At 49.8% G+C, this 25,058-nt stretch overlaps 2 protein-coding genes across 4 annotated transcripts in view; both read left to right on the top strand.

The window, feature by feature from the left end:
• Prpsap1 (phosphoribosyl pyrophosphate synthetase associated protein 1) overlaps positions 1-3,331 on the top strand; it is a 29,820-nt gene extending 26,489 nt beyond the window's left edge. For all 3 annotated transcript variants that reach the window (XM_026404790.2, XM_026404792.2, XM_026404791.2), the window contains 3 exons: positions 1,301-1,371; positions 2,126-2,272; positions 3,048-3,331. In XM_026404790.2, the coding sequence (XP_026260575.1) occupies positions 1,301-1,371; positions 2,126-2,272; positions 3,048-3,206 (377 nt within the window). In that variant the 3' untranslated portion in view covers positions 3,207-3,331. The remainder of the gene's footprint in view (positions 1-1,300; positions 1,372-2,125; positions 2,273-3,047) is intronic.
• Positions 3,332-6,330: 2,999 nt separating this feature from the next.
• The window catches only part of Qrich2 (glutamine rich 2), a 33,924-nt gene continuing 15,196 nt past the window's right edge, over positions 6,331-25,058 (top strand). Inside the window, exons 1-8 of the mRNA XM_077801302.1 lie at positions 6,331-6,816; positions 6,972-7,034; positions 8,516-8,575; positions 8,899-9,009; positions 17,808-18,849; positions 19,270-20,319; positions 22,633-22,752; positions 23,173-23,462. Coding sequence (XP_077657428.1) covers positions 6,331-6,816; positions 6,972-7,034; positions 8,516-8,575; positions 8,899-9,009; positions 17,808-18,849; positions 19,270-20,319; positions 22,633-22,752; positions 23,173-23,462 — 3,222 coding nt within the window. The remainder of the gene's footprint in view (positions 6,817-6,971; positions 7,035-8,515; positions 8,576-8,898; positions 9,010-17,807; positions 18,850-19,269; positions 20,320-22,632; positions 22,753-23,172; positions 23,463-25,058) is intronic.

Below are 25,058 nucleotides of genomic sequence, written 5' to 3'. Positions count from 1 at the left end.
GGTCTGAACCTTACCTTGGAAAGCTGGAACCCTGGGAAGTTGCCCTGATGCTGGTGGCTCCCACCCTCCCTCCCTCCTCAGGAGGTGTGCACAGAGCCTTCTTCACTGCTCAGTACAAGACTTTCCCATGTTTTCAGGAGGACTGCAAACTGGACACCAGCTCAGCTACTTCAAATATAAACAAATGGGGCTTCAGACAAAACTTCCAACAAAATAAACAGGGCTGGGCATGTAGATCAGTGGTGGAAAACCCCTGGGTTCCACCCCTAGTGCCACGAGAAAAAGAGGGAAAAATTGTTGCTGAAATAGAAAGTCAGGAAATAACTATTAAAATTTGTTAGTAAAACAGTGCTCAGTTTCGGCTCAGCCTTTTGCTGTAAGCTGTGCCTGTGGGTAAGGATCAGCTGGAATTGATTGTTAATCACTAAACTGTGTAATCACCCTGAATTGGGTTCTTTCCTCTCCTCCACTACTACTTTAATAAAAATATTTCAGAACAATAAAAAGCTTCCCTAAAAAGCAGAATACTCAGTTGTTCTTCTGTGACTTTCCGCACCCCCCTTCAGTTCCCTCACTTCCTCTTGAAGGTGATTCCATTTCTGTTTCTCTGTCCTGCAGTTGCCTTTTGTACGTTCATGGCCTCTTCCAGATGCAGGTTCTGTAGTCAGATAAGATGAGGGGCTTGTAATGACTGTCTTGAGGCTGAGTGGTGCCAGTCACTTGTTGAGGCTAAATGATCAAAACAAGGTGACACAGAAAAAGGCGGTTAAGCTGCCTCTCCACCTGGAGGCCTTTCCCTGGGTGTCCCACAGGGTGGCACTTACTGGGAGCACTGGATTCTTCTCAGTGATGCTGCTTCTCTGCGCTGTGACATCCCACTCCTCTGCTCTCCAGCTCTCCACTGTGCTATGCCCTATGTGGCCACAGTCACAGGATGTGAGCTCCTGAGACCAGGCTAGTCTCAACTGAGAACTGGGTTTTATATTGATTATGTGTTGAAATGATGACATTTTGGATATACTGAGTAAAATAAAATTATTAGTTTCACCTGTTTTTACTTTTGATGAGACTACTAGGAATTTTTGAGCTACATTGCAGGCTTGCCTTCTACTTCTATGGGTCATCGCTGTTCTTAACTGTTTCTGAGACTCCAGGCTCGTGGTGGGGGGAGTCTGCATGGGTGGTTGTCATCGTCATCTGTGCTCTGGTTTTTGCCCCACTCCCAGGGATGAGGTTGGGATTGCTTAGTTATCTAGCAACACATAACTAACAAGTCTTATGATCTGTTTTGTTTTACTAGTGATGATGGCCAAAGAGAAGCCGCCAATCACCGTAGTTGGGGATGTTGGAGGACGCATCGCTATTATAGTGGTACGGTGATGTGTGGCTGTCCTTGGTGCATGGGTGACACTGCTGGCACTCAGCCAGAAGGTGTCCTCTTCTGGGTTGTACTTCCAGTGCAGCGCTGGATTCAGTGAGTCTGTCCATCCTTTCTCACCCAACTCCTTTAGGAGAAGTAGCAGCGGTAGTTGAACAGGGATTAGAACATGACCCTTAGGTGTAAAGGAGCATGGTTCCTCCTGCTCAGCACTGCAGCCTCACCTCGGGCCCCAGTTCCCCCGGGGCAGCTGCCTCATCCTCCTTATACTTTGGGGCCATGTGATGAACTGGAGATGTGCTGTTCCCTTGTCACTGGTGAGAAGAGAGCCCCGTTCCCCTGACCGCTGCATTCTGACGTGTTGGCTCTTAGCTCCAAGTTTCTTTGCTGGCAAGAGGTTCGCCTGTCATTACAGTAGCTCACTTTATTCTGTTTTCCTGATATGTCACTTTTTCCTGGAAGAAAAAAAAGTGGGACACTGGCTCTGTGGGATGAATCAGGAATTTGAAAACAGAGAAGGAGCCTTGGCAGTCCTCAGCTTGAGCTCTCCTGTCACACGTACTTGACTGGAAGATTTCACCACTTTCTGCCAGTTGTGCGAGATGCTGCTGAAGTGTTCCTCTTGCCATCTCTGACTCAGGCCCAGACTTGGAAACCCTCCAGAACCAACTGCAGAAAAGAGCAGGGAGCTGTGTGTCCATAGATGGGAGCAGAGGCCACTTCCTTATACTAACACTGTTCTCGCAGGATGACATTATTGATGACGTGGAGAGCTTTGTTGCTGCTGCAGAGATCCTGAAAGAGAGGGGCGCTTACAAGATCTATGTCATGGCCACACACGGCATCCTGTCTGCAGATGCCCCCCGCCTGATTGAGGAGTCCTCCATTGACGAGGTATGTCTATTTCTGAAGGACTAGGACAGGGCTGGAGGAGGACTCGGTGGTAGAGCTCTGGCCTGACATGCATGAGGCCCTGGGTCCATCCCTGGCACCATGAAAATAAATAAATAAATAAATAAAGGGCTTCAAACATTTAGCTTGAGTCAAGATCTGCTGCTATAGTTTCTGTGAATAATAAGATGACCCAGTCGGTGTTAAGTTGCTTCATCCCTCTAGAGTACCTATGAAACAGTACTTTTTTGCTGACTAGCAGCCTTGTTTGGGTAGAAACATATTTAAGAATATATGCCTATTTGCATAAATGTTTCAGTTTTTTAAATATGATTTGACACTGAAATGGCATTTGAGACTTGAATTTGTCCCTGATAATAGGAACGTTTTGCACAATGCTGGGGCTCCCTGTATAGAGTGTGACATTCCCAGGACCTGAGTCTTATTTTCTGAGCCATGTAAGCTTTCCTTGTGGAAACTTGGTTAACTTTAGTTTGTAAAAACTGTACTGAGGGGGCTGAGATTGGCTCAGCAGCAGAGTGTTTGCCTTGCACATGTGAGACACTGGGTTTGATCCTCAGCACCACATAAAATGGATAAATAAAATAATGGTATCGTGTCCATCTACAACTAAAAAAAAATTAAAAACATGCTCAGTAGAATGAAGTTTTGTAGCTTAGAACTTGGCTTGTGGGTACTGAATGCTAGATACTTTTCTGAGTAACCATTTTAGAGCACATACATTTGGTAACTTTATTTTCTGCTGCTGTATGACTAGGTGGTGGTGACAAACACTGTCCCTCATGAGGTCCAGAAGCTGCAGTGTCCCAAGATAAAGACTGTGGATATCAGTTTGATTCTTTCTGAAGCAATTCGGAGAATCCACAATGGAGAGTCCATGGCCTACCTTTTCCGAAACATCACAGTGGATGACTAGCTTTCATGGTGGCCCTGGCCCTGGAACTCCCAAGGAAAACATACCAAGCAGTGCCGGCAGCTATGAACCCAGTGTGTCCTTGCAGGGAGGACAGGACGTGGTGTGGAGTTAGCTAGTCTCTCCAAGATCTGTGGAAAAGGGGCCTTAAGTAGTGGAGACGGAACTAGTAGATAACATAACACGGCCTTAAACGTGCAGTGTCAGCCCTATTCCGTAAGTGGATGACAGCTGCTCTCTGAGGAGTCTCCTTGATACTGAAGAGGAGTTCAAGGCGGATGAAGTCTTAGCTCTGTAGTGTTCCTTCAGTTGTCTCAGCTTTGGGGCTCAGTGTGACTTTGACCTTGGTTGGGAGCTGAGTCCCTGGCACCGTCTCTCTCCAGTTCTCTCCCTAGTCAAGTTTGCAGAAGCCTTTTATAGAGAACCCTATCTTTTTTTCAGAATCTGCTGTGCCTGCTGCCCCTGCACAGTGGAGCACTATGTCACTGCTTCTCTCCAGATGTTAGGTTGGAGAGGAACAGCCTGCCCCTGGGTATCTGCGTTGCTAAGTTGCAAATAAAAGAATTTATTGTCTCACTGGTCTTGTCCCTGCTCTGCAGAGCTCCCTGTTTCCTGCCTGGGTGGTGACTCACTTCTGTCCCGACTGTTCAGATGACAGTGGATACAAAATGAGGGGTGTTGGGGGTCCAGAGCCTAGAGGTGGTATCTCCCTCTGCAGATTCCATCTCCTTCCTAAGCCTTGAAGTTGAATCCTTGTTAAAATCTAAATGAGAAATAGAATGAACTGTCTTTCCTTTGTGATAGATGATGCCCCATAGATTGTGTTCTTACGACCGCAGTGGCCCTTCTAAACTGCATCACTACTCCAAGTTCCTGTCACCTTTGTCAGGAGGCCTCACTGCAAGCTCCTACAGCTTGTCATGCCTTCAAGCTGCTCCAGCCCAGGACCTTGTCACAGGAAGGAGGACCATGGCTGGGAAATGAGCTGGAATTGCTAATTGGCTCTGTGAGGCCTCAGGGAAGATTCTTTTATTTGTACAATTGTATTTCTCTGCAAGAAAGTTTCCTTGACTTTATCCCTTTCCCAATGACAAAAGTCCCCAACCCACATTTGCTTTTTTAAGCACAAATAAGTTCCCTTCTTTTGAGCAAAGGATAGTCATTAAAGTAATTAGCATGGAGGTAGGGAAGAGCCAGTGGGCTGCTGGGGGGAGACCTGGCTCTTACTAGTCAAGGGTAGGCAGATGATGGCCCCTTCTGGGCCTCTGCCTTCAGTTGTGAAAAAGGAGACTTTTTGAGTCAAATTCCACTTATATCTCCAGTTAACATTTTTTTCTTTCCCTGTATCCAATGGTAGAGATTTCCAAATCTACTTATTTAGCAAAGGTAATTAGTAAAATAGATAATAGCTTCTACAACTAGAAAATGCTACTTTGACCCTTGGTATGTGGTAGTTAGTCAGGTTTTGTTGTTTTGTTTTGGGTACCAGGGATTGAACCTGGGGGGCACTTAACCATTGAGCCACATCAGCCCTATTTTGTATTTTATTTAGAGACAGGGTCTCACTGAGTTGCTTAGTGCCTCACTTGCTGAGGCTGCCTTTGAACTTGCGATCCTCTTGTCTCAGCCTCCCAAGCAGCTGGGATTACAGGCATGCACCATCTTGCTGTTAGTTTTAATGTGCCTTAGCAAGATACTGAGAGTAGAGGTGTAGCTTGTGGTAGAGCACTTGCCTGACATGTAGGAGAGTTCAGGTTCAGTCCCTATCACTAGAGAGAAAAAAGATACTAAGCCTCAGGGGCTTAACAGTGAGCTTTTGAGGACACTTCAATTCTGATTATAGCTAGTGTAATTGTATCTGCTAACATTCTGGAAAATTCCTGAAGTTGCAGAGAAGCATGTGGACCTACTGGTCCCGCTGTGCACCACAACCCCCGTGCAGCCCACACTTGTTCCTAAGGCTTTAACTTTGTGATCTGGCCTTAAGTTTTCAAGGTAACAGTGTAAATGTACAAAAGATTACAAAAAGATTCTTAGGTTTGTCAACCATTGGGGGCTGGGCTGTTCACTAGATACTGGGAACATGGGGGTGCTGAAATTGTTCAAAAACTGTCAACCCAGACTAACTGCAAATTTGAGTTGGTATGGTTGAAGGATGTGGTGTACACACTGCCATAGGCTTCCTTTAGCCTTACTGCAGGTAAAATCTTGTCTTCTGGAAGAAACTGGCATGGGATTTTCATCAGATTTGCGTGGTCCTAATGAAATTGTGGTGCTGGCACTTGACCAGATGAAGCTTGTCTTGAGATGTTAAGCGGCAGAGAAAGTCTGCCACCTGGCGGATAACTGGAACCGCCTGAGCAGTGGGTAATTTCCAGGTCGCCTTTTGGTTTCACAAAATGGAACTGCCCCCACAGGGCCAAAGCTCAGGATTGCATCCTGTGGCCCTGCCCTGTGCGGTGGAATGGCGATTGGTGGTACAAAGCGTGGTACTACTATTCCCTTTAAATCTTTCGCCGTTTTAACGATCCCTCAGGAACAAGTGGGGCCCTTTCTAGGTTAGGGGGATGGACAGAGCCTAATTGAGCCTTAGGCCACCCCACACCGCGTCCCCAGACTTGGTGTCATACACATGGCTTGGCGCCGCCCACGCACCTTTCCTCGGAGCACTTACTGGGAATAAAAAATAGTGGTGCTTGGGGTATGCGAATGCTGCCTTCCTGTGGGCTCCCCTTGGGCTTGGGGGAGTCTGAGCAGCACCCCCCCAGACTCGTGGGCCTGCTCTTACACGGAACCCTCGGGCCTGCGCGGAGCGGGGCGGGGCCGCGGAGAACCAGGCGCCCGCGTTCCTAACGGCCGCCGCTGGCCTGGGCCAAGCGAGGGACCGAAGCGGGCTGGAGCTTGGAGGCCGGACACCCGACAGGGAGGGCCGCCGCCTCGCCCCGCCCAGAGGCGGTGGGGCGCGGACTGTGGAAGGCCAGGTCAAAGGAGGCCAGGTGTGGTGCAGGGGCGGCCCAGGCGCCTTGGCCTTGCAGGACCGAAAAGTCCCTGGAGGCAAGGCGAGCAGTGAGGGGACTCGGGTCGCCCACACCCACGTACCCGCGCCCCGCTCCGGTTAGGACGCACGATGCCGCCCGCAATTCCAGCGACCAAGGTCTCCCTCCGGGAGCTGGCCGACCTGGCCATCGGCACCCCGGAGGTGGGCGCGGTCAACTTCACTGTCCTGCACACACTCATCTTGGCCATACTCAAGAACCTCGGCATCCTAGAGACTCTTATCGACCTCCAGACCTTGTCCCCGGAGGCAGGCCGCTCACTTGAGTCCCTCCGGGGCTCCTTTAGCACTCAGTTCCCGCCCGGGTCCAAAGAGAAACGCAGAGGTATGAGCAGGTCCTTCTCCCTGGCGCTGGAGAACCAGGTGCAGGACCTCACCAAGCAGCTTAAGACCATGGACGGCAAGGTGGAGGACATCACCACCCACTTGCAGTTCATCAGCGCACAACAGTTGGCCATCCCAGAGTGGCTGGAGGAGATGGACATGCCAACCTTGGACACAGCTCAGATAAGGTCTGGGAAGGTCCTGAAGGACACCGTGGGAGGCAGCACCCCCAAGGTCAGTGTGCAAACGTTGCAGACCCTCTGTCCCTCCAGACAGCCCTCAGCTTGTGGGAGCTAAGCCTTGAGCTGCCACAGAGAGGGAGAGGCCAATCCAGGGTCACCAGGCCTGGGTGCAGCTTGGTCCCACCAGGCCCATGCTCTTCCTTGCAGGTCATGCGCGTGCTCCAGGACGTGGTGGAAGATGTAAAGAACCTGAAAGAAGCCTACAAAATGGTGTCTCCCGAGTTTAGGCCTCAGGTGAATGTGCTTGGGGACTACACCTTAGAGCAGAGTGGCCTCTTCCCCAGTTCTTCCTCCCTTAGCCTTGTTTCTGGAGACCACCCACCCTTTATCAGGCACCCACAGTCTCTGGACTGACCCAGCAGGGACAACATCTCAACTATTCTTAGAGCCTATTTCCCTTGAATAAAGAACCGTGGTGCACACATGTAATCCCAGTAACTCAGGAGGCTGAGGCAGTTCAAAGCCAGCTGAACAATTTAGTGAGACAGAACGTCCCTGGGTTCCATCCCTAGTATTGCTAAATTAATTGATATTAAATAATCAGGTGGCAGGCATTGAAGACCAAAGGCCAGTGCACAGAAGGGGAGGTGGGAGGAGGAATTAGACAACAATGTCTTGGTTACAGACAGGAGCTGCAGCATGTGGGATCAGTCAGTTTCAGCTGGACTTCCAGGTTTCTGGAGGGTGAAGTATATGTAAATGCTTCAGCATAGCCTATATCTGATGCACGGTAGGAAACACCCAGCAATTCCGACAAAGGTGATAATAGACACATGCTCTTATTTCAAGGCATGTGTCAGGTTGTGGATAGTGGACCTGGAGAGAAGGAGGAGCAATTAGGAAGAAAGCCTGGGGGAGACTAGAAGAGAAATGGGAAGGCCAGAAAGGCTGGAGGAAGCCAAGCCCCCAGGGCTGCCTGGCATTGCTGCCATCCTACACACCAGCACCGGCCCGGGGAGCCCAGCACACTCATCTTTACTTTAAGAACTATCTGCTCTTCTTTCACATTTTTGATTGGTACATTATGGTTGTACGTAATGGGGTTTGCTGTTACATACTCATACATGCACACAATGTAACAATATAATTTGGCCAATATCTTTCCCCATTATTTCCCCTTTCCTTCCCCTCCTTCCTCTCTCTCTGCTTTTTAAACTTTCAAATCCAGTGTTTGTTTCTTTTTGTTTTGATCCTGGAGGTGGCACAAGTTATATGGTGCAATTTATGCTTTAGCAGTTGGCTTGGATTCTCTTGAGGATTCTTCTCAGCCAGCATACGCCGCCAAGGTTTCTGGTCCTTGCTCCTTGTGAGGCAAGGTGGACCTCCTGCTGCAGTGCTGGAAGGCTTTGATAGAGGGTCGCATGAGATGAACCAGGATCAATGGTTCCCTCCCCTGCACTGACACTGACTCTTGGCATGATGTCTTACACACAGTACCACCCTCAGTGCTGTCTACTTCCCTTCCTCTGTTGGTTGGGGAAAGACCTGGAAGCTTGGCCTTACTGACCAGGCAAAAAATCAGGTAGAAACTAGAAACCCTCTTTTGTCCTAAGAGCCACACACACCTCCTTCCCTCTTTTCCCTCATTCTGAGTCACTGTGTGTGTGAGTGTCTGTGTGTGCATGTGTGTGCACACACATAGGGGCGCCAGGAGAGCTGCCTGATGCTCCTTCTCTGAACTCTGTCTCCAGGAAGTCCTCCACCGAATTGAAGACCTTGAGAAGCAAATCAAAGATCGAGATGAAGTCCTGGTAATATGAGCGAGCTCTAGGGAAAAGGCTCTCTGGGCTGGGGGGCTGTCCTCAGCCTGGCTTCACTCTAGGACTGGGCCCCACTCCCCCAGAGCAGGGTGGTGCCCCTGGATTGAGAGGGAAATCCTTTCCATCCTTGACCATCAATTGGGAACTCACAAGGGACAAAGAACTGGCTGCCCAAGACTGGTTGGTCACTTGAAGGATGGTGAATTCTTCCTGGGGCTAGGGCTGTGGATGGACCCATACATCCTGTTCCTAAGGCGTCCGTCCTATGATTAAACCTGGGGTAATGTGTGTAAGTGTACTATTGTTATTATCAGGAACAAATAAACTGGAGGCTTGGTTCCGTTCCTGGTGCAGAAGAAGCCACCATGGTCACCTGGGAAGAGCTGGAGCAAGCCATCGCTGACGGCTGGAAAGGCTCACAAATGGTGAAAAACTGGGATCCCTGGTGGTGGTCTTGGGTGTGGCTCCCCAGAACCTCTCTTTGTACCAAGAATGGGATTCTGCCGTGTACATGTCTATCCTTTATTTCACAAGTTCCATATTATAGACAAATATTTTCCCCAATTTTATAAGGACAGGTGACATATGTGTGAAGAGCGTAAATTCCTAGAGATGGAAATGTGCCTTTGAGTTTGGCTGGCTATTGCCAGATTGTCTTCCATGGGTGTTGTTCCAGCCTAGATTCCCACGAGCAGCATAGGAGAGAACTTATTTCATGACACCCCCACCCCATGTGTCAGTCCTCGATGTTTGGAACTTTGCCAATGGGTTAGGTGGAAACAGTACCCACCTGATTGTTTTCATAGCTTTTGTAGTTTTTCGAGCTGTCCCGAAATGCACAAAGTCCCTTCACTGTTCATGGAACAGGGTGACCAACCCTGGAAATAATACCCTTGCAGGAGGCCCCTTGCTGATGGTGACTTCTGCATATGGGCATGTGGCCATCTGTTCTGGTTCTATGCACGGGAAGACCAAATCATTTTCAAACCCTCAACCTCTCTTCACCTGGATATTTTCAAACAGCCCCTGCAGACCAGGATCAGCTACTCCTTTGGTCTCCATGCTCTCTGTCCCCCAACTCTGCAAGTGGTCTCCTCAAACCAGATCCCCTGAGGTACCCACAGAAGTGAGTGAAGCAGGAGCCTTTTGGAGCCTCCCAGTGGCCACCTAGGGAATACCAAATACCATCTGGATGCCTCAGGCATCCTGCCAATCTCCAAGACTGTTTTCTGAGTTCCTTGCCCATCCTCAGAGGAAACAGCTTCAGAAAGAGTTGCCAGAGGGAGCTGGGAATGTGGCTCTGTTGTGGAGCAGTTTCCTGGTAGGCATGAGGTCCTGGGTTTTATCCCCAGCACCAAAAAAAAAAAAAAAAAAGTAAATGGAGTTCCTTGGAAAAAGGTAGCTTTAAAAAAAATTTTTTTTTATTTTAAAGAAACTGTCTCAAAAATTTAAAAAGGACCAGAAATGTAGCCCAGTGGTAGAGCCCCTGAGCTCAATCCCCAGTTCCACAAAGAAATAAAGTTGAAGCTTTGTCACACGGGTACCACTACCATGTTGCTTTAGCAAGCAACACATTTCCTCAGGGTAACAGCAGAGGTCACCCCAAGACTTAAGCATAATTATACACCTTCAGAGATTTTTACTTTTTCAGAGACAAGGAAACATCCATTTTTGTCTTTTATTTTGTTACTACGGATTGAACCTAAGGGCACTTAACCACTGATCCACATCTCTAATACCACTCCCCACCCCTTTTTTTGAGACAGAGTCTCACTAAATTGCTGAGGCTGTCCTTGAACTTGTGATCCTCCTGCCTCAGCATCTTGAGTTGCTGGGATCACAGGCATGTCCCACTGTACCCAGCCAAGAGTATATTGTAATGGCAGCTGGGCAGTTCTTCATGACTTTGTGTACCACAGGATGATGGTGATGATAAGGTGATGCTCCTTCTCCACTTCCTACTTTTTTCTTCATGATAAGAAAGAATAAGAGTTACTGGGTGGGCTGGGGATGTGGCTCAAGTGGTGGCGAGCTCGCCTGGCATGCGTGCGGCCCGGGTTCGATACTCAGCACCACATACCAACAAAGATGTTGTGTCTGCCGAAAACTAAAAAATAAATATTAAAAAAAGAAAAAAGAGTTACTGGGCTGGGTGTGGTGGTGCACACCTGTAATCCCAGCAACTTGGGAGGCCAAGGCAGAAGGATCACAATTTTGAGGCCAGCCTCAGCAATTTAGAGAGGACCTAAGCAATTTAGTGAGATCCTGTCTCAAAATAAAAAGAGCTGAGGATGTGGCTTAGTGCTTCAGTGTCCCAGTTTCAATACCCAGTGACAAAAAAAAATAATATAAAATAAATCTTATTAACTAGGAAAATCCAACCCCAGAGCATAGTCAATACCTGCTTAATAAAGGTCTGAACGTATAGTCAGTGCAGAGCCCTTGCCTGGCATATGCAAGGCCCTGGATATGACCCAGCACCACAAAACCAAATAAAACAACCTGTTTTTAAGATGAGACCAAGCATCTTCAGTTTCCTGTAACCAAGACAATAAATCCAGATGACAGTGAGCTCAATCCTGAGGGAGAGGTCAGAATTGTTTGATCATTTTCCAGCCACCCTTTTACTAGGTCCAATGACCTGGAGCCAAGTGCTCCCTTGCAGAAATGGTATGCCCGAGGTAAGGCCCTCTTCGCTATGAAGCTCTGGTGGCCTGACAGGCTGAATAAAGCAGAAAGCAAAAACAGGGAGTCATGATCACAGCCTCTGTGGAGGACAAGGCCACAGAAAAAGTATAACACCATGGACAAGTTTAAAATGGCCAGAAATGACATTGTTCTTTCTAATCATCTTGAGAAACCCAAAGTCCAAATTTCCCAGGTGCTTGGAGGCAAAAACTGGAAGGCAGGACAGACAGGTGGGCACTGGGGCTGGGTGGGACTTTGCCTTCCAGGACTTGCCAGATATGAGCTACTAGATTGTAAGTAATATTTCCACATTAACAGAGTCAGGATCTTGAGTAAAACCACCTATTATGTATTTTGAGAATATTGAGGATTTGGGAGCTTATAAATGGGTGTAGTTGGAAGTGTGATTCCTGAAGCAGGGAATTAGGTGAGGAAATGTCTATTTTGGACCAATGTTTCGAGTCAAATTGTATTTATCCTAAGTCCATTCTTCTCTGTCCACCTGCTGGGTTGGGATCAACATTTGGATATCTCCGGCTTTGGGACCCAAAGCCCAGTGGAGGAATTCAGAAAGGTGCTTCATAAAATCAACTTGATCTTAACTGGGCAAAATGAATACATCTGATGTCATGGCACCTCCCAGGAAAACAGAAATAAGAATTTTGTATTGTACTGCGGTCACGGAAATAGCAGGTTGTCGGGGCTGGAGTCTTTGTTAAAACAGTCAGGATGCAGCCCCAGTGTGGGAGGGACGGCCAGACACATTCAGGCTTGGGGAGCGTCACACATCCTAATTGCTCAGGAGCCCCCAGCCTAACAGGTGAACAGAGAAAGAGGGCTCTGTAGAAATGTGTCTCGGTTCAGACCAGACTACACCCACTGACTCTAAGATGAACATTAGTGGAACCAGGATGTGTCTTAAGAGTTGGTGGCATTTCATCATTAATTGGAACTGTTTTCTCTTTCCTATTGGTACCTAAAATAATGGTGCTTTAAAAAATATTACCCTCATAGACTTAGTGGAACAGAGATGGCAGGGAGAGATGAGCCTGGGTTAGAAGGTGAGACAGACAGCATTAATGTTCTAGGTGGAGGGTGCCTGCTGTCTCTGACTCTGCATCCTTGACGTGGAGTGCCAAGGGAAGGGACTGAACCGCAGAAGGTGTTTCTGGTCTCTAGGATTCCTTTCCGGGAAGAGCCTGTACAGTTGTTGATTGTTCATTTGGATACTTAAAGGACAAGTCTCGAGTGGTCTGCATTCGGTCATCAGCACTTGCCCCCAGTGTCCTCAGAAATGAAATGGTCTCATCTGATGCCCTTAATAAGAACTGAACCAGCTCTTCTAGGACCTCATTCCCCGCCCCCAATCTCTGTAGCTGTTGCACCCATTTTTCCAGGATTTCAAAGTGTTCTATAGAACCATGACTTTGGTTTTAGTCACTGGATGTGGGGCGGCTGAGTAATAGCTCCAAGGATGTCTGTCCTAATCCACAGAACCTGGACATGCCATCTGCCATGGCAAAGGGACTTTGCAGATGTGGTGAAGGGAAAGATGTTGAGGGTAGGAGATTCTCCTGGTCATGAAGGGAGTCCAGTGATATCATCACCAGGGTCCTTATAAGAAGGAAGCAGAAGGAGATAGCCCTATAGGAGAGAAGGTGATATGGCCAAAGCCAAAGACCACTGGCAACTGTTAGAAGCTGAAAGAGGATTTTCCCCTGGAGCCTCTGGAAGGAACCAGCCCTATTGACCGGCACCTTGATTTTTGCTAGTCAAGTTGGACTTCTGACCTCCAGAATGATAACATTTTTATGTTGTTTTAAGCCACCAAGTTTGTGGGTCCTTTGTTACAGCAGCTGTAGGATACTCATACATACCTTATCCTCCAGAGGCAGTATATACAGTGTACCTGAATTTTTTGCTGCCATTTTCCTGCTATTTTTGTTTCTGAAATTTGGATGAAAACCTGGACACAGTCGGCCACACCTGCTTCTGGAGTGTTTTTCTGACACTGGTAATGTGTTGGGTGTCTCTGAAAGGTTTACTTTTGAAAGTCTTTCCATGCTGCCATTTCCTTTCTGCTTTATTTGCAGTGATTGGTTTGTAGCCTTTCTAAGGCCTTTTAGGTATTTTCTACACCCCCTTTCACTTCTTCTTTAATCCATGGTATATTTGGAAATCTGCATTTTTTCTAAATATCTGAGGATTTTCCAAGGATATTTCTGTCACTGGTTTCTGATTTATGCACTTGAAATGTTTTAAAGTTATTATCTACCTTGGTGACCATTTTATGTGAACTTAAGGAGAAATATATCTTCTGCTGTTTGGGGTGAAATATTCTACAAATGTCAATCAGATCAAACAGGTTGATGGTGTTATTTAAGTCTTTTATATATATTAGGGTTAAACTGTCCTTTCAAAACAAGTCTTCAGATCCTACACCCCAGGACCTGCAAACATGGCCATATTTGGAAATAGGAGCTTTGCAGATGATGAAGTTCAGATGAAGACATTACGGTGGACCCTAACCCAATACGACTATGTCTTTATAAAAGGGGAGATCTGGATAGAACAGTCATGAACCAAGGGAAGATGATGTGATGATAAGAGAAAGAAAGGCTGGAGGCTACAAGGCACTGGGAGAGAAGAGGAGACCTCCCTCACAGCCTCAGATGGAACTAGTCCCGCTCATTATTGCATTTCAGACTTCTAGACTCCAGAACTTCAAGACAAGAAATTTCTACTATTAAAGGTTATGGGACTTGCTATGGTAACCCTACGAAACATGCAGTGTTCTTACCTGACTTTCCACCTACTTCTAACCAGGGGTATTGAAATCCCTGACTGGGGCTTCATCCACCACCTCCTGTAATTGGTGGCTCTGTTAGGTGCACAAACATTTAGAACAAATGTCTTTCTTGGGGGGTGCGGGGGAGTACAGGGGATTGAATTCAGGAGCACTCGACCACTGAGCTAGGGTCTGAGTTGCTTAGCGCCTCGTTAAATTGCTGAGGCTGGCTTCGAACTTGCAATCCTCCTGCCTCCACCTCCCGAGCCACTGGGATTACAGGTGTGTGCCACCATGCCCTGCCCAGATGTCTTTTTGATGGATTGATGGATTGATCCCTTTATATTAAGGAATTGCTTTTTTTTTTTTTTTTTTTTTTTTGGTGCTGGGGATTGAATCCAGGGCCAAGCATGCTAATAAGCACCTGCTCTACCACTGAACTCCCGCCCACCTTCTTCTTTTTTAAAAAATTTATTTTTTAGTTATAGTTGGACACAATGCCTTTATTTATTTTTATATGGTGCTGGGGATTGAACCCAGGGCCTCGCGCACAAGTGTTCTACCACTAAGCCACAGCTCCAGCCCCAGTAATTACCTTCTAATACTAATAATAGTCTTAGCTTTGAAATCAGTTTTGTCTAATATTAATATTGTGATTTCATCTTTTTATAACAAGTGGTTTTTAAAAGATTTTTTTGATCCATTTGTTTCTTTGTCCCTCTTTTCTGCCCCTTTTGAACTGAGTATTTTTCATTCCATTTTACCTTCTTTATTGTCTGACTAGCTGTAACTTTAGGTTTATAGAATACATTTTTGTGTGTGTGTGGTACTGGGGATCAAAGCCTTGTAATATACATTTCTTTGTCTCTAGTAATAAATTTGTCTTAAAGCCTATTTTGTCTGATATTAGTATAGCCACTTTTTTTGGCTACTATAATGCATCCCCCCTCCTTGTTTTTCTTTTGGTGCTGGGGATGGAACCCAGGGGTGCCTTACCACTGAGCCATACCCTCAGCCCTTTTCATTTTTTATTTTGAGACAGGATCTTGCTAAGTTTTTGAGGCTGGCCTCAAACTCCTCCTGCCTCAGCTTCCTGAGTCACTGGGATTACAGTGTGTGCCACGGTGTCCCAGCCTGTGGACAGCTTTTATTTCCCATGGGGGCGTCACCCGCTGCCTCCTTGCAGCCCTCTTCCCAGTGAGCACTCCACCACACTCTGCTTGGTTCTGCAGCGTACACCTCCTTTTCTCTGCTGTTTTAAGATTACCTCTACATCACTGCTTTGGTGTGCCATGGCATGTCATGGTCTTCTGTGTTTGAGTACATTGAGCTTCTTGTATCTCTGGGTTTATACTTTTCATCAAGTTTGGAAGTTTTGGACCATTCTTCAAATCCTTTTTTCCTCTTCCTTCTCCCTCTTCTCCTTCGGGAATTCCAATTTGTGTGTGTGTGTGTGTGTGTGTGTGTGTGTACGCATGCGCACACGTGCATGCACACGCACATGCACGCACACATTTACCTAATAGCTCACTGATGCTTTTTCATTTTGTAATTTTTATTTCTCATTTGGTTTCAGATAGTTTCTGTTGTTATATCTCCAGATATAGCAACAGAAACTATATTTTGGCAAACTTTTCTTCTGTGATGCCTAACCTGTAATCTCATCCATTTATTTTTCATCTCAGACTTTAATTCAATTCAGATTGTTTTTAAAATATCCTCCAGCTGGGCTCAGTGGTACACAACTGTAATCTCCAACGACTCGTGAGTCTAAAGCAGGAGGATCATAAATTTGAGGCCAGCCTCAGCAGTTTAGCAAGCCCCTGTTTCAAAATATAAAATAAGATAAAATTTAAAAAATTTAAATGGGCTGGGGCTGTAGCTCAATAGCAGAGCACTTGCCTAACATATTCAAGTTCCTGAGTTCAATCACTGGCACCACCAAAAATACAAAAAAATTCCCATGTCTCTACTTACCTTGTTGAGCATAACAACTGATAGCTGTGTTCATTGTTTTAGCATCCTTTCCTGCTAATTCCAGTCCCTGGGTCACTGTGGGGTGGTTTCAATCAACTGAACCGTCTCCTCCTTAAGGGTCATGTTTTTGTGTCTGTTTACATGCCTGGTCATCTTTGATTGCTTGCTAGTCACTGTGAATTTTCTTGGTGGGATGCTGAATATTTTTATAATCCCTCACCATAATGCAGTTATTTAAAAACAGTTTGATCCTCTCAGCTCTTGTTTTAGATTTGTGAGGTGGGTCCATAGCAGTGTTTGGTCTTGGGCGGACTGTTGTCTACCTCAGAGGCAACCCTTTTCTGAAAACACTGCCCTGTGCCCCTTGAATGATGAGTTTTTCCAAACTGGCCCCTCCTCAGCCCCACAGACTCTGGGCCCTGTTCTCCTAGCTGTGCGAGGTTGGTTGGTACTCTCCTCACCTGGATCCTTTCTGTGCTGGCTGCGTTTCTCTTCCTGCTGATACTCTGTCCTGTGGACCTGAGTTGCCTCCGTCTCTACTCCGGGAATCCTGTAGGCTCCATCCCAGCCTCCTCCCTGCACTGCAGCCACTCCATCGTCTCAGGAATTTTCTATTTCTTCATTACCTGTTACCCTTGTTTGAAAAACCACTATTTCATAGTTATGACTTTTTGATGTTTTAGTTTTGGCTGTTACAGGTGAGAGGGTAAATTCAGTCTCTGTTACTCCCTCTTGGCTAAAAATGGAAATATTCATCATTAATTTTGAGTGGGTTCATAGTATTTCACCACCTGGGTCTGCCCCAAGTATGGATAATCTCTCCCCTGAGCAGGGCTGCAGGCTCCGTTTTGTACATACCTCCTGGCATCTGTGTGACAGTCCATAGAGAAAATCCCTTTCTGTGGAGTTCCGACCCAAGGCTTGGATCCTTTACAATTTGGTTTGCTCATCTCCAGTGTGCGCCTCTACCATCAGCAATGGGCCAATAACTTGGCAGACTTTAGATTTTAAATTTAACAAGTGACTTCCATCCTTTATTCGTGACTCAGTGAGAGCCTGGAGGATCACTTCTATTTGTAGTTTCCCATCTTTTATGAAGAAAATTGCATGTTAAGATGCCATTTACACAGGTGCAGTCTCAAAAACCTGATGACCTTTAAGAATGTTAAAGTTGGGCTGGGGATGTGGCTCAAGCGGTAGCATGCTCGCCTGGCATGCATGCGGGTTCTATCCTCAGCACCACATACCAACAAAGATGTTGTGTCCGCTGAGAACTAAAAAATAATAAATATTAAAAAATTCTCTCTCTCTCTCTCGCTCTCTCTCTCTCTCTCCTCTCTCACTCACTCTCTTAAAAAAAAAAAAAAAGAAAAAGTCTTGGGGCTGAGTCTGGGGCTCAGTGGTAGAGCACTTGCCTTGAATGTGTGAGGCACTGGGTTCGATTCTCAGCACCATGTATAAATAAAAAATAAAGGTTTGTCAACAAGTAAAATAAATAAAATTTTAAAAAAAGAATGTGAAAGTCTTTATGTCCAACTTAGCTTTTAGGACCAGATAGTTTTTCTCATTAAGGGCTTTAAGTCACCAGAGTTAGATATCCCAGATCTCCTTCCTTTTGACTCTTGCAGTATTTTTGACTTGAAGTTATTGACTTTCTTCTTCTAGGGCTTAGGCCAAATGGGACTTCCTAAGCGCAGAGGGCCATCTGCTTTATCATTGAGTGATCAGGCTCCTAGTCTAGCCTCTGTGAAGCATCCAAGTTCTGACCAGGTTCGGGATTCCACTGGTGGCCTAGATCAGTCATCAGAATCCAGTGGATACCCCTCTGAAGATGCTGCCCTCAGGGAACGAAGCAGGGGTCCCTCTACTACTAGATTCCTTGCAAGGGCCCGTGATGAAGCTGGCATGTCAAAACCCCGCCAAGCTACATCCCAGTTAAAAGCAGAGCCAGAGCGCCGCAGAGGTAGAGAGACCTCAACACGTCCAAGAAGAGATGAACGAGATGCACGCCCTGGCCCATCGCAACAGGACTTACCCTCAGCCAGAGATCGGCATTATGCATATCCAGATCAGCACCGTGGGGCACGTGTCGGCCAAGACGAAGTCTATGCAAGGCCAGATCAGCAAAGCATGGGACTACCTGGCACAGTGTTGCCATATGCTAGCACTTATCCACATGGTGTGGTGCCGCTTCATGAGAGTCAGCTTGGTGAGCTACCACCTGAAATATACTATCAGGGCTTGGTACCACTTGGCATGGATCAGCATGGTGTTGTGCCACCTTTAGTACCTGGCAGAGGTCAACAAAGATTGGAACTACCTGGTGTAGACCAAGTTGATATGGCCTATCGGTATGGCATGATACTTCCTGACACAGATCAACTCAGTATGGAACAGGCCAGCATACGTGAGCGTGATATGGGACTACTTGGCATGGATCAGCAAGGACTGATACCCGCTGGCATGGGTCAGCAACAACTGGTACTGCCTAGAATAGATCAACAAGGATTGCTTCTACCTCTCACAGATCAGTATGATTTGATATCACCTGGTTTGATGCAAGTTGGTAGAGATCAACAAGGTTTGCTACAGCCCACTTTGGAAGCACCTGGCTTCATACAACCTGGCACCAAGCAGTATGATTTCATCCAGCCTGGGAGAGATCAACCTGGCTTGGTGCAGCCTGGAATGGTTCATCCTGGTTTAGTGCAAACTGATTCAGGGCAGCGTGGTCTGGTGCAGCCTCGTGCAGATCAGGGTGGTTTGGTACCACCTGGGACAGACCAACAAGGTTTGGTGCAACTTGGCAGAGGTCGGCGTGATTTGGTCCGGCCCGGTCCACATAGGCCTGGTTTGGCACCTCCTGGAACAGCTCAGCCTGGCTTTGTCCAACCTGGTGTATATCCACATGATCTGGTGCCACCTGGTGCAGGTCAGCTTGATGTGGTGCCACCTGGTACAGATCAACGTGGTGTAGTGCAACGTGCCAGAGATCAGCATGGGTTAGTCCATCCTGGAGTAGATCAGTATGGTCTGGCACAACTAGGGGAACTGCCTAGTGACTGGGTGCAGCCTGGTACATTTCCACCTGGGTTGGTGCAGCCTGCTGCAGAGCCATATCATTTGGTCCAACCCAATATAGGTCAGCATGGTTTGGCCCAGCCTGGCATAGATCTGCAAGGTTTGGTGCAGCCAGGAGTGGATCAGCACGGTTTAATATCACCTGATACAGTTCAGCATGATTTGGTGCAACCTGGGATGAGTCAGCGAGGCATGGTGCCACCTGATATGGGTCATCGTGGCATGCTGCCACCCCGCATGGGTCCACGTGGCTTGGTGCCACGTGACATGGGTCAGCGTGGCTTGGTGCCACCCAGCGTGGGTCCACGTGGCTTGGTGCCATCCAGTGTGGATCAGCCTAGCATAGTGCCACCAGGTGTGGATCAGCCTGGCTTGGTGCCACCTGCCAAGGATCAGCATGGTATAGTGCCACCCGCCGTGGAAAAGCCAGGCTTGGTGCCACCTGGTGTGGCTCAGCGTGGCACAGTGCCACATGGTGTGGGTAAGCCTGGCATGGTGCCACCCAGCATAGATAAGCCTGGCATGGATCAGCCTGGCATGGTGCAACCTGCTAAGGATCAGCGTGGTATAGTGCCACCTGCCATGGATAAGCCTGGTATGGGTCAGCCTGGCTTGGTAACACCTGCCAAGGACCAGCATGGTATAGTGCCACCTGCCGTGGATAAGCCTGGCTTGGTGCCACCGAGTGTGGATCAGCGTGGCACAGTGCCACGTGAGATGGGTAAGCCTGGCATGGTACCACCCGCCTTGGATAAGCCTGGCATAGTGTCAACCACCCTGGGTAAGCCTAGCATGGTACCACCCGGCATGGACAAGCCTGGCATGGTGCCACCTGATGTGGATCAGCGTGGCATGGTGCCCCTCGGCGTGGATCAGCATGGCTTGGTGCCACCCGGTGTGGATCAGGGTACTGTAGTAGTACCACCTGGTGTGGATCAGTCTGGCTTGGTGTCACCTAGCGTATATCAGCGTGGCATGGTGCCCCCCGGCATGGATCAGAGTGGCATGGTGCCCCCTGGTGTGTATCAGCGTGGCATGGTGCCACCTAGCATGGATCAGCGTGGCTTTGTGCCACCCGGTGTGGATCAGGGTACTATAGTAGTACCACCTGGTGTGGATCAGCCTGGCTTGGTGTCACCTAGTGTGTATCAGCGTGGCATGGTACCCCCTGGCATGCATCAGCGTGGCATGGTGCCCCCTGGTGTGTATCAGCGTGGCATGGTGCCACCTGGTATGGATCAGGGTGCTGCTGTACCACCTGGCATGTATCAGCATGGCATGGCACCACCTGGCATGGATCAGCATGGCTTTGTGCCACCTGGTGTGGATCAGGGTGCTGTAGTAGTATCTCCTGACAAAGATCAACATGGCCTGGTGCCAGCTGGTGTGGATCAGCGTGGTTTGATGTCCCCTGGCATGGATCAGGGTGCTGTAGTAACAACTGGCATGGATCAGCATGCCATGATGCCCTCTGGCCTGGATCAGGGTGCTATAGTACCACCTGGCGTGGATCAGCATGAGTTGGTGTACCCTGGCATGGATCAGTATGGTTTTGTGTCACGTGGTGTGGATCAGCGTGGGTTGGTGTCCCCTGGCATGGATCAGCGTGGGTTGGTGCCACGTGGAGCGGATCAGCGTGCTGTAGTACCACATCTCATGGATCAGCGTAGGTTGGTGCCCCCTGGCATGGATCGGCGTGGCTTGGTGCCACGTGGTGTGGATCAGCGTGGCTTAGTGCCACGTGGCGTGGATCAGCGTGCTGTAGTACCTCCAGGTGTGGATCAGCGTGGTTTGGTGCCCCCTGGCATGGATCAACGTGCTGTAGTACCACCGGGTGTGGGTCAGCATGGTTTCATGCCACCTGGTGTGGATCAGCGTGGATTAGTGCCCCCTGGAATGGATCAGCGTGCTGTAGTACCATCGGGTGTGGATCAGCATGGCGTGGTACCAACTGGTGTGGATAAGCGTGCTGTAGCGCCAGCAGGTGTGGATCAGCATGGCTTGGTACAACCTGGTGTGGATCAGCGTGGCTTGATGCTAACTGGAGAGGATCAGCGTGGCTTGGTGCCCCGTGGCATGGAGCAGCGTGCTGTAGTGCCACCGGGTGTGGATCAGCGTGGCTTGATGCTAACTGGAGAGGATCAGCGTGGCTTGGTGCCCCGTGGCATGGAGCAGCGTGCTGTAGTGCCACCGGGTGTGGATCAGCGTGGCTTGGTGCCACGTGGTATGGATAAGCGTGGGTTGGTGCCCCCTGGCATGGATCAGCATGCTGTAGTACCAGCAGGTGTGGATCAGCATGGCTTGGTGTCCCCAGGCATGGATCAGCGGGCTGTTGCGCCAGCAGGTGTGGATCAGCGTGGCTTGGTGCCACCTGGCATGGATCAGCGTGGGTTGGTGCCCACTGGCATGGATCAGCGTGCTGTAGTGCCACCAGGTGTGGATCAGCGTGGATTGGTGCCACGTGGCGTGGATCAGCATGGCTTAGTGCCCCCTGGAGTGGATCAGCATGCTGAAGCACCAGCAGCTGTGGATCAGCATGGCTTGTTACCACCTGGCATGGATCAGCGTGGATTGGTGCCCCCTGGCATGGATCAGCGTGGCTTGGTGCCACCAGGCGTGGATCAGCATGGGTTGGTGCCCACTGGCGTGGATCAGCGTGGCTTGGTACCTCCTGGCATAGATCAGGGTGCTGTAGCACCACCAGGTGTGGACCAGCGTGGCTTTGTGCCACCTGGCGTGGATCAGCATAGCTTGTTGCCACCTGTTGTGGATCAGCGTGGGTTGGTGCCCACTGGCATAGATCAGCTTGCTGTAGCGCCACCAGGTGTGGATCAGAGTGGCTTGGTGCCACATGGAGTGGATCAGCGTTCTGCAGCACCACAAGGTTTGGATCAGCGTGGCTTGGTGCCACCTGGCATGGATCAGCGTGCTATAGCCCCACCAGTTGTGGATCAGCGTGGCTTGGTGCCACCTGGTGTGGATCAGCGTGCTATAGCGCCACCAGGTGTGGATCAGCGTGGCTTGGTGCCGCCTGGCATGGATCAGCGTGCTGTAGCGCCAGCACGTGTAGATCAGCTTGGTTTGGTGCCACCTGGCATGGATCAGCATGGGTTGGTGCCCACTAACGTCGATCAGCGTGCTGTAGCACCAACAGGTGTGGATCAGCGTGCTGTAGCACCAACAGGTGTGGATCAGCGTGGCTTGGTGCCACTTGGCGTGGATCAGCGTGGGTTGGTGCCCACTGGTGTGGATCAGCGTGCTGTAGCACCACCAGTTGTGGATCAGCGTGGCTTGGTGCCCACTGGCGTGGATCAGCGTGCTGTAGTGCCACCAGGTGTGGATCAGCGTGGCTTGTTGCCACCTGGCTTGGATCAGCGTGGGTTGGTGCCCACTGGTGTGGATCAGCGTACTGTAGCCCCATCAGGTGTGGATCAGCGTGGCTTGTTGCCACCTGGCTTGGATCAGCGTGGGTTGGTGCCCACTGGTGTGGATCAGCGTGCTGTAGCCCCATCAGGTGTGGATCAGCGTGGCTTGGTAGCAACTGGAGTGGACCAGCATGGGATGGTGCACACTGGAGTGGATCAGCATGCTGTAGCGCCTCCAGGTGTGGATCAGCGTGGCTTGGTGCCACCTGGCATGCATAAGCGTGCATTGGTGCCCAGTGGCAGAGGTCAGCGTGGGTTGGTGCCCACTGGTGTGGATCAGCGTGCTGTAGCACCAACAGGTGATGACCAGCGTGGCTTGGTGCCACGTGGTGTGGATCAGCGTGAGTTGGTGCCCACTGGCGTGGATCAGCGTGCTTTAGCACCAACAGGTGTGGATCAGCGTGGCTTGGTGCCACGTGGTGTGGATCAGCGTGCTGTAGTGCCAACAGGCGTGGTTCAGCGTGGATTGGTGCCACCTGGCATGGATCAGCGTGGGTTTGTGCCTACTGGCATGGATCAGCGTGCTGTAGCACCACCAGTTGTGGATCAGCGTGGCTTGGTGCCACCTGGCGTAGATCAGCGTGGGTTGGTGCTTACTGGCGTGGATCAGCGTGCTGTAGTGCCACCAGGTGTGGATCAGCGTGGATTGGTGCCACGTGGTGTGGATGAGAGTGGGTTGGTGCCCCCTGGCGTGGATCAGCGTGCTGTAGCACCACCAGGTGTGGACCAGCATGGCTTGGTGCCACCTGGCGTGGATCAGCATGGATTGGTGCTTACTGGCGTGGATCAGCGTGCTGTAGCACCACCAGGTATGGAACAGCGTGGCTTGGTGCCACCTGGTGTAGATCAGCGTGCTGTAGCGCCAACAGGTGTGGTTCAGCGTGGATTGGTGCCACCTGGCGTGGATCAGCATGGCTTGGTGCCACCTGATATGGGTCAGCATGCTGTAGCACCACCAGGAGTGTTTCAGCGTGGATTGGTGCCACCTGGTGTGTATCAGCGTGGATATGTGCCCCCTGGCATGGATCAGCGTGCTGTAGCATCACCAGGTGTGGATCAGCGTGGCTTGGTGCCACCTGATATGGGTCAGCATGCTGTAGCACCAACAGGTGTGGATCAGCGTGGCTTGGTGCCACCTGGTATGGATCAACGTGCTGTAGCACCAACAGGTGTGGATCAACGTGGCTTGGTGCCACCTGGCGTGTATCAGCGTGGTTTGGTGCCCACTGCCATGGATCAGCATGCTGTAGTACCAACAGGTGTGGATCAACTTGGCTTGGTGCCACCTGGTATGGATCAGCGTGCTGTAGCACCACCAGGTGTGGGTCAGCGTGGCTTGGTGCCACCTGGCGTGGATCAGCGTGGGTGGGTGCCCACTGGTGTGGATCAGCGTGGTTTGGTTCCCACTGGCGCAGATCAGTATGTTGTAGCACCACCAGGTGTCTATCAGCGTGGCTTGGTGCCACCTGGTGTGGATCAGCGTGGGTTGGTGCCCATTAGCATGGATCAGCGTGCTATAGTGCCACCAGGTGTGGATCAGCGTGGCTTGGTGCCACCTGGTGTGGATCAGCGTGGGTTGGTGCCCACTAGCATGGATCAGCGTGCTGTAGCGCCACCAGGTGTGATTCTGCGTGGCTTGGTGCCACCTGGTGTAGATCAACGTAGGTTGGTGCCCACTGGCGTGGATCTGCATGCTGTAGCGCCAATAGGTGTGGATCAGCATGGCTTAGTGCCACCTGGTGTGGATCAGCGTGGGTTGGTTCCCACTGGCATTGATCAGCGTGCTGTAGCTCCACTAGGTGTGGATCAGCGTGCTGTTGCGCCACTAGGTGTGGATCAGCGTGGGTTGGTGCCACCTGGTGTGGATCAGCGTGGGTTGGTGCCCCCTGGCGTAGATCAGCGTACTGTAGCACCACCAGGTGTGGATCAGCGTGGCTTGGTGCCACTTGGCATGGATCAGCATGGGTTGGTGCCCAGTGGCGTGGATCAGCGTGCTATAGCGCCAACAGGTATGGATCAGCGTGGTTTGGTGCCCACTGGCGTGGATCAGCGTGCTGAAGCGCCACCAGGTGTGGATCAGCGTGGCTTTGTGCCACCTGGTGTGGATCAGCGTAGCTTGGTGCCCACAGGCATCAATCAGCGTGCTGTAGCACCAACAGGTGTAGATCAGCGTGGCTTGGTGCCACCTGGCATGGATCAGCGTGGGTTAGTGCCGAGTGGTGTGGATCAGCGTGCTCTAGCGCCAACAGGTGTGGATCAGCGTGACTTGGTGCCACCTGGTGTGGATCAGCGTGCTGTAGCGCCAACAGCTGTGGATCAGCGTGGCCTGGTGCCACCTGGCATGGATCAGCGTGCTGTAGCGCCAACAGGTGTGGATCAGCGTGGCTTGGTTCCACCTGGTGTGGATCAGCGTGCTATAGCGCCACCAGGTGTGGATCAGCGTGGCCTGGTGCCACCTGGCGTGGATCAGCATGCTGTAGCGCCAACAGGTATGGATCAGCGTGGCTTGGTGCCA

Source organism: Urocitellus parryii, chromosome 7 (assembly GCF_045843805.1).
Source record: "Urocitellus parryii isolate mUroPar1 chromosome 7, mUroPar1.hap1, whole genome shotgun sequence".
Classification (NCBI taxonomy): Eukaryota; Metazoa; Chordata; class Mammalia; order Rodentia; family Sciuridae; genus Urocitellus; species Urocitellus parryii.
The sequence above is the reverse complement of the archived record's forward strand: the minus strand, read 5'-3'. Positions and strand labels throughout refer to the sequence as shown.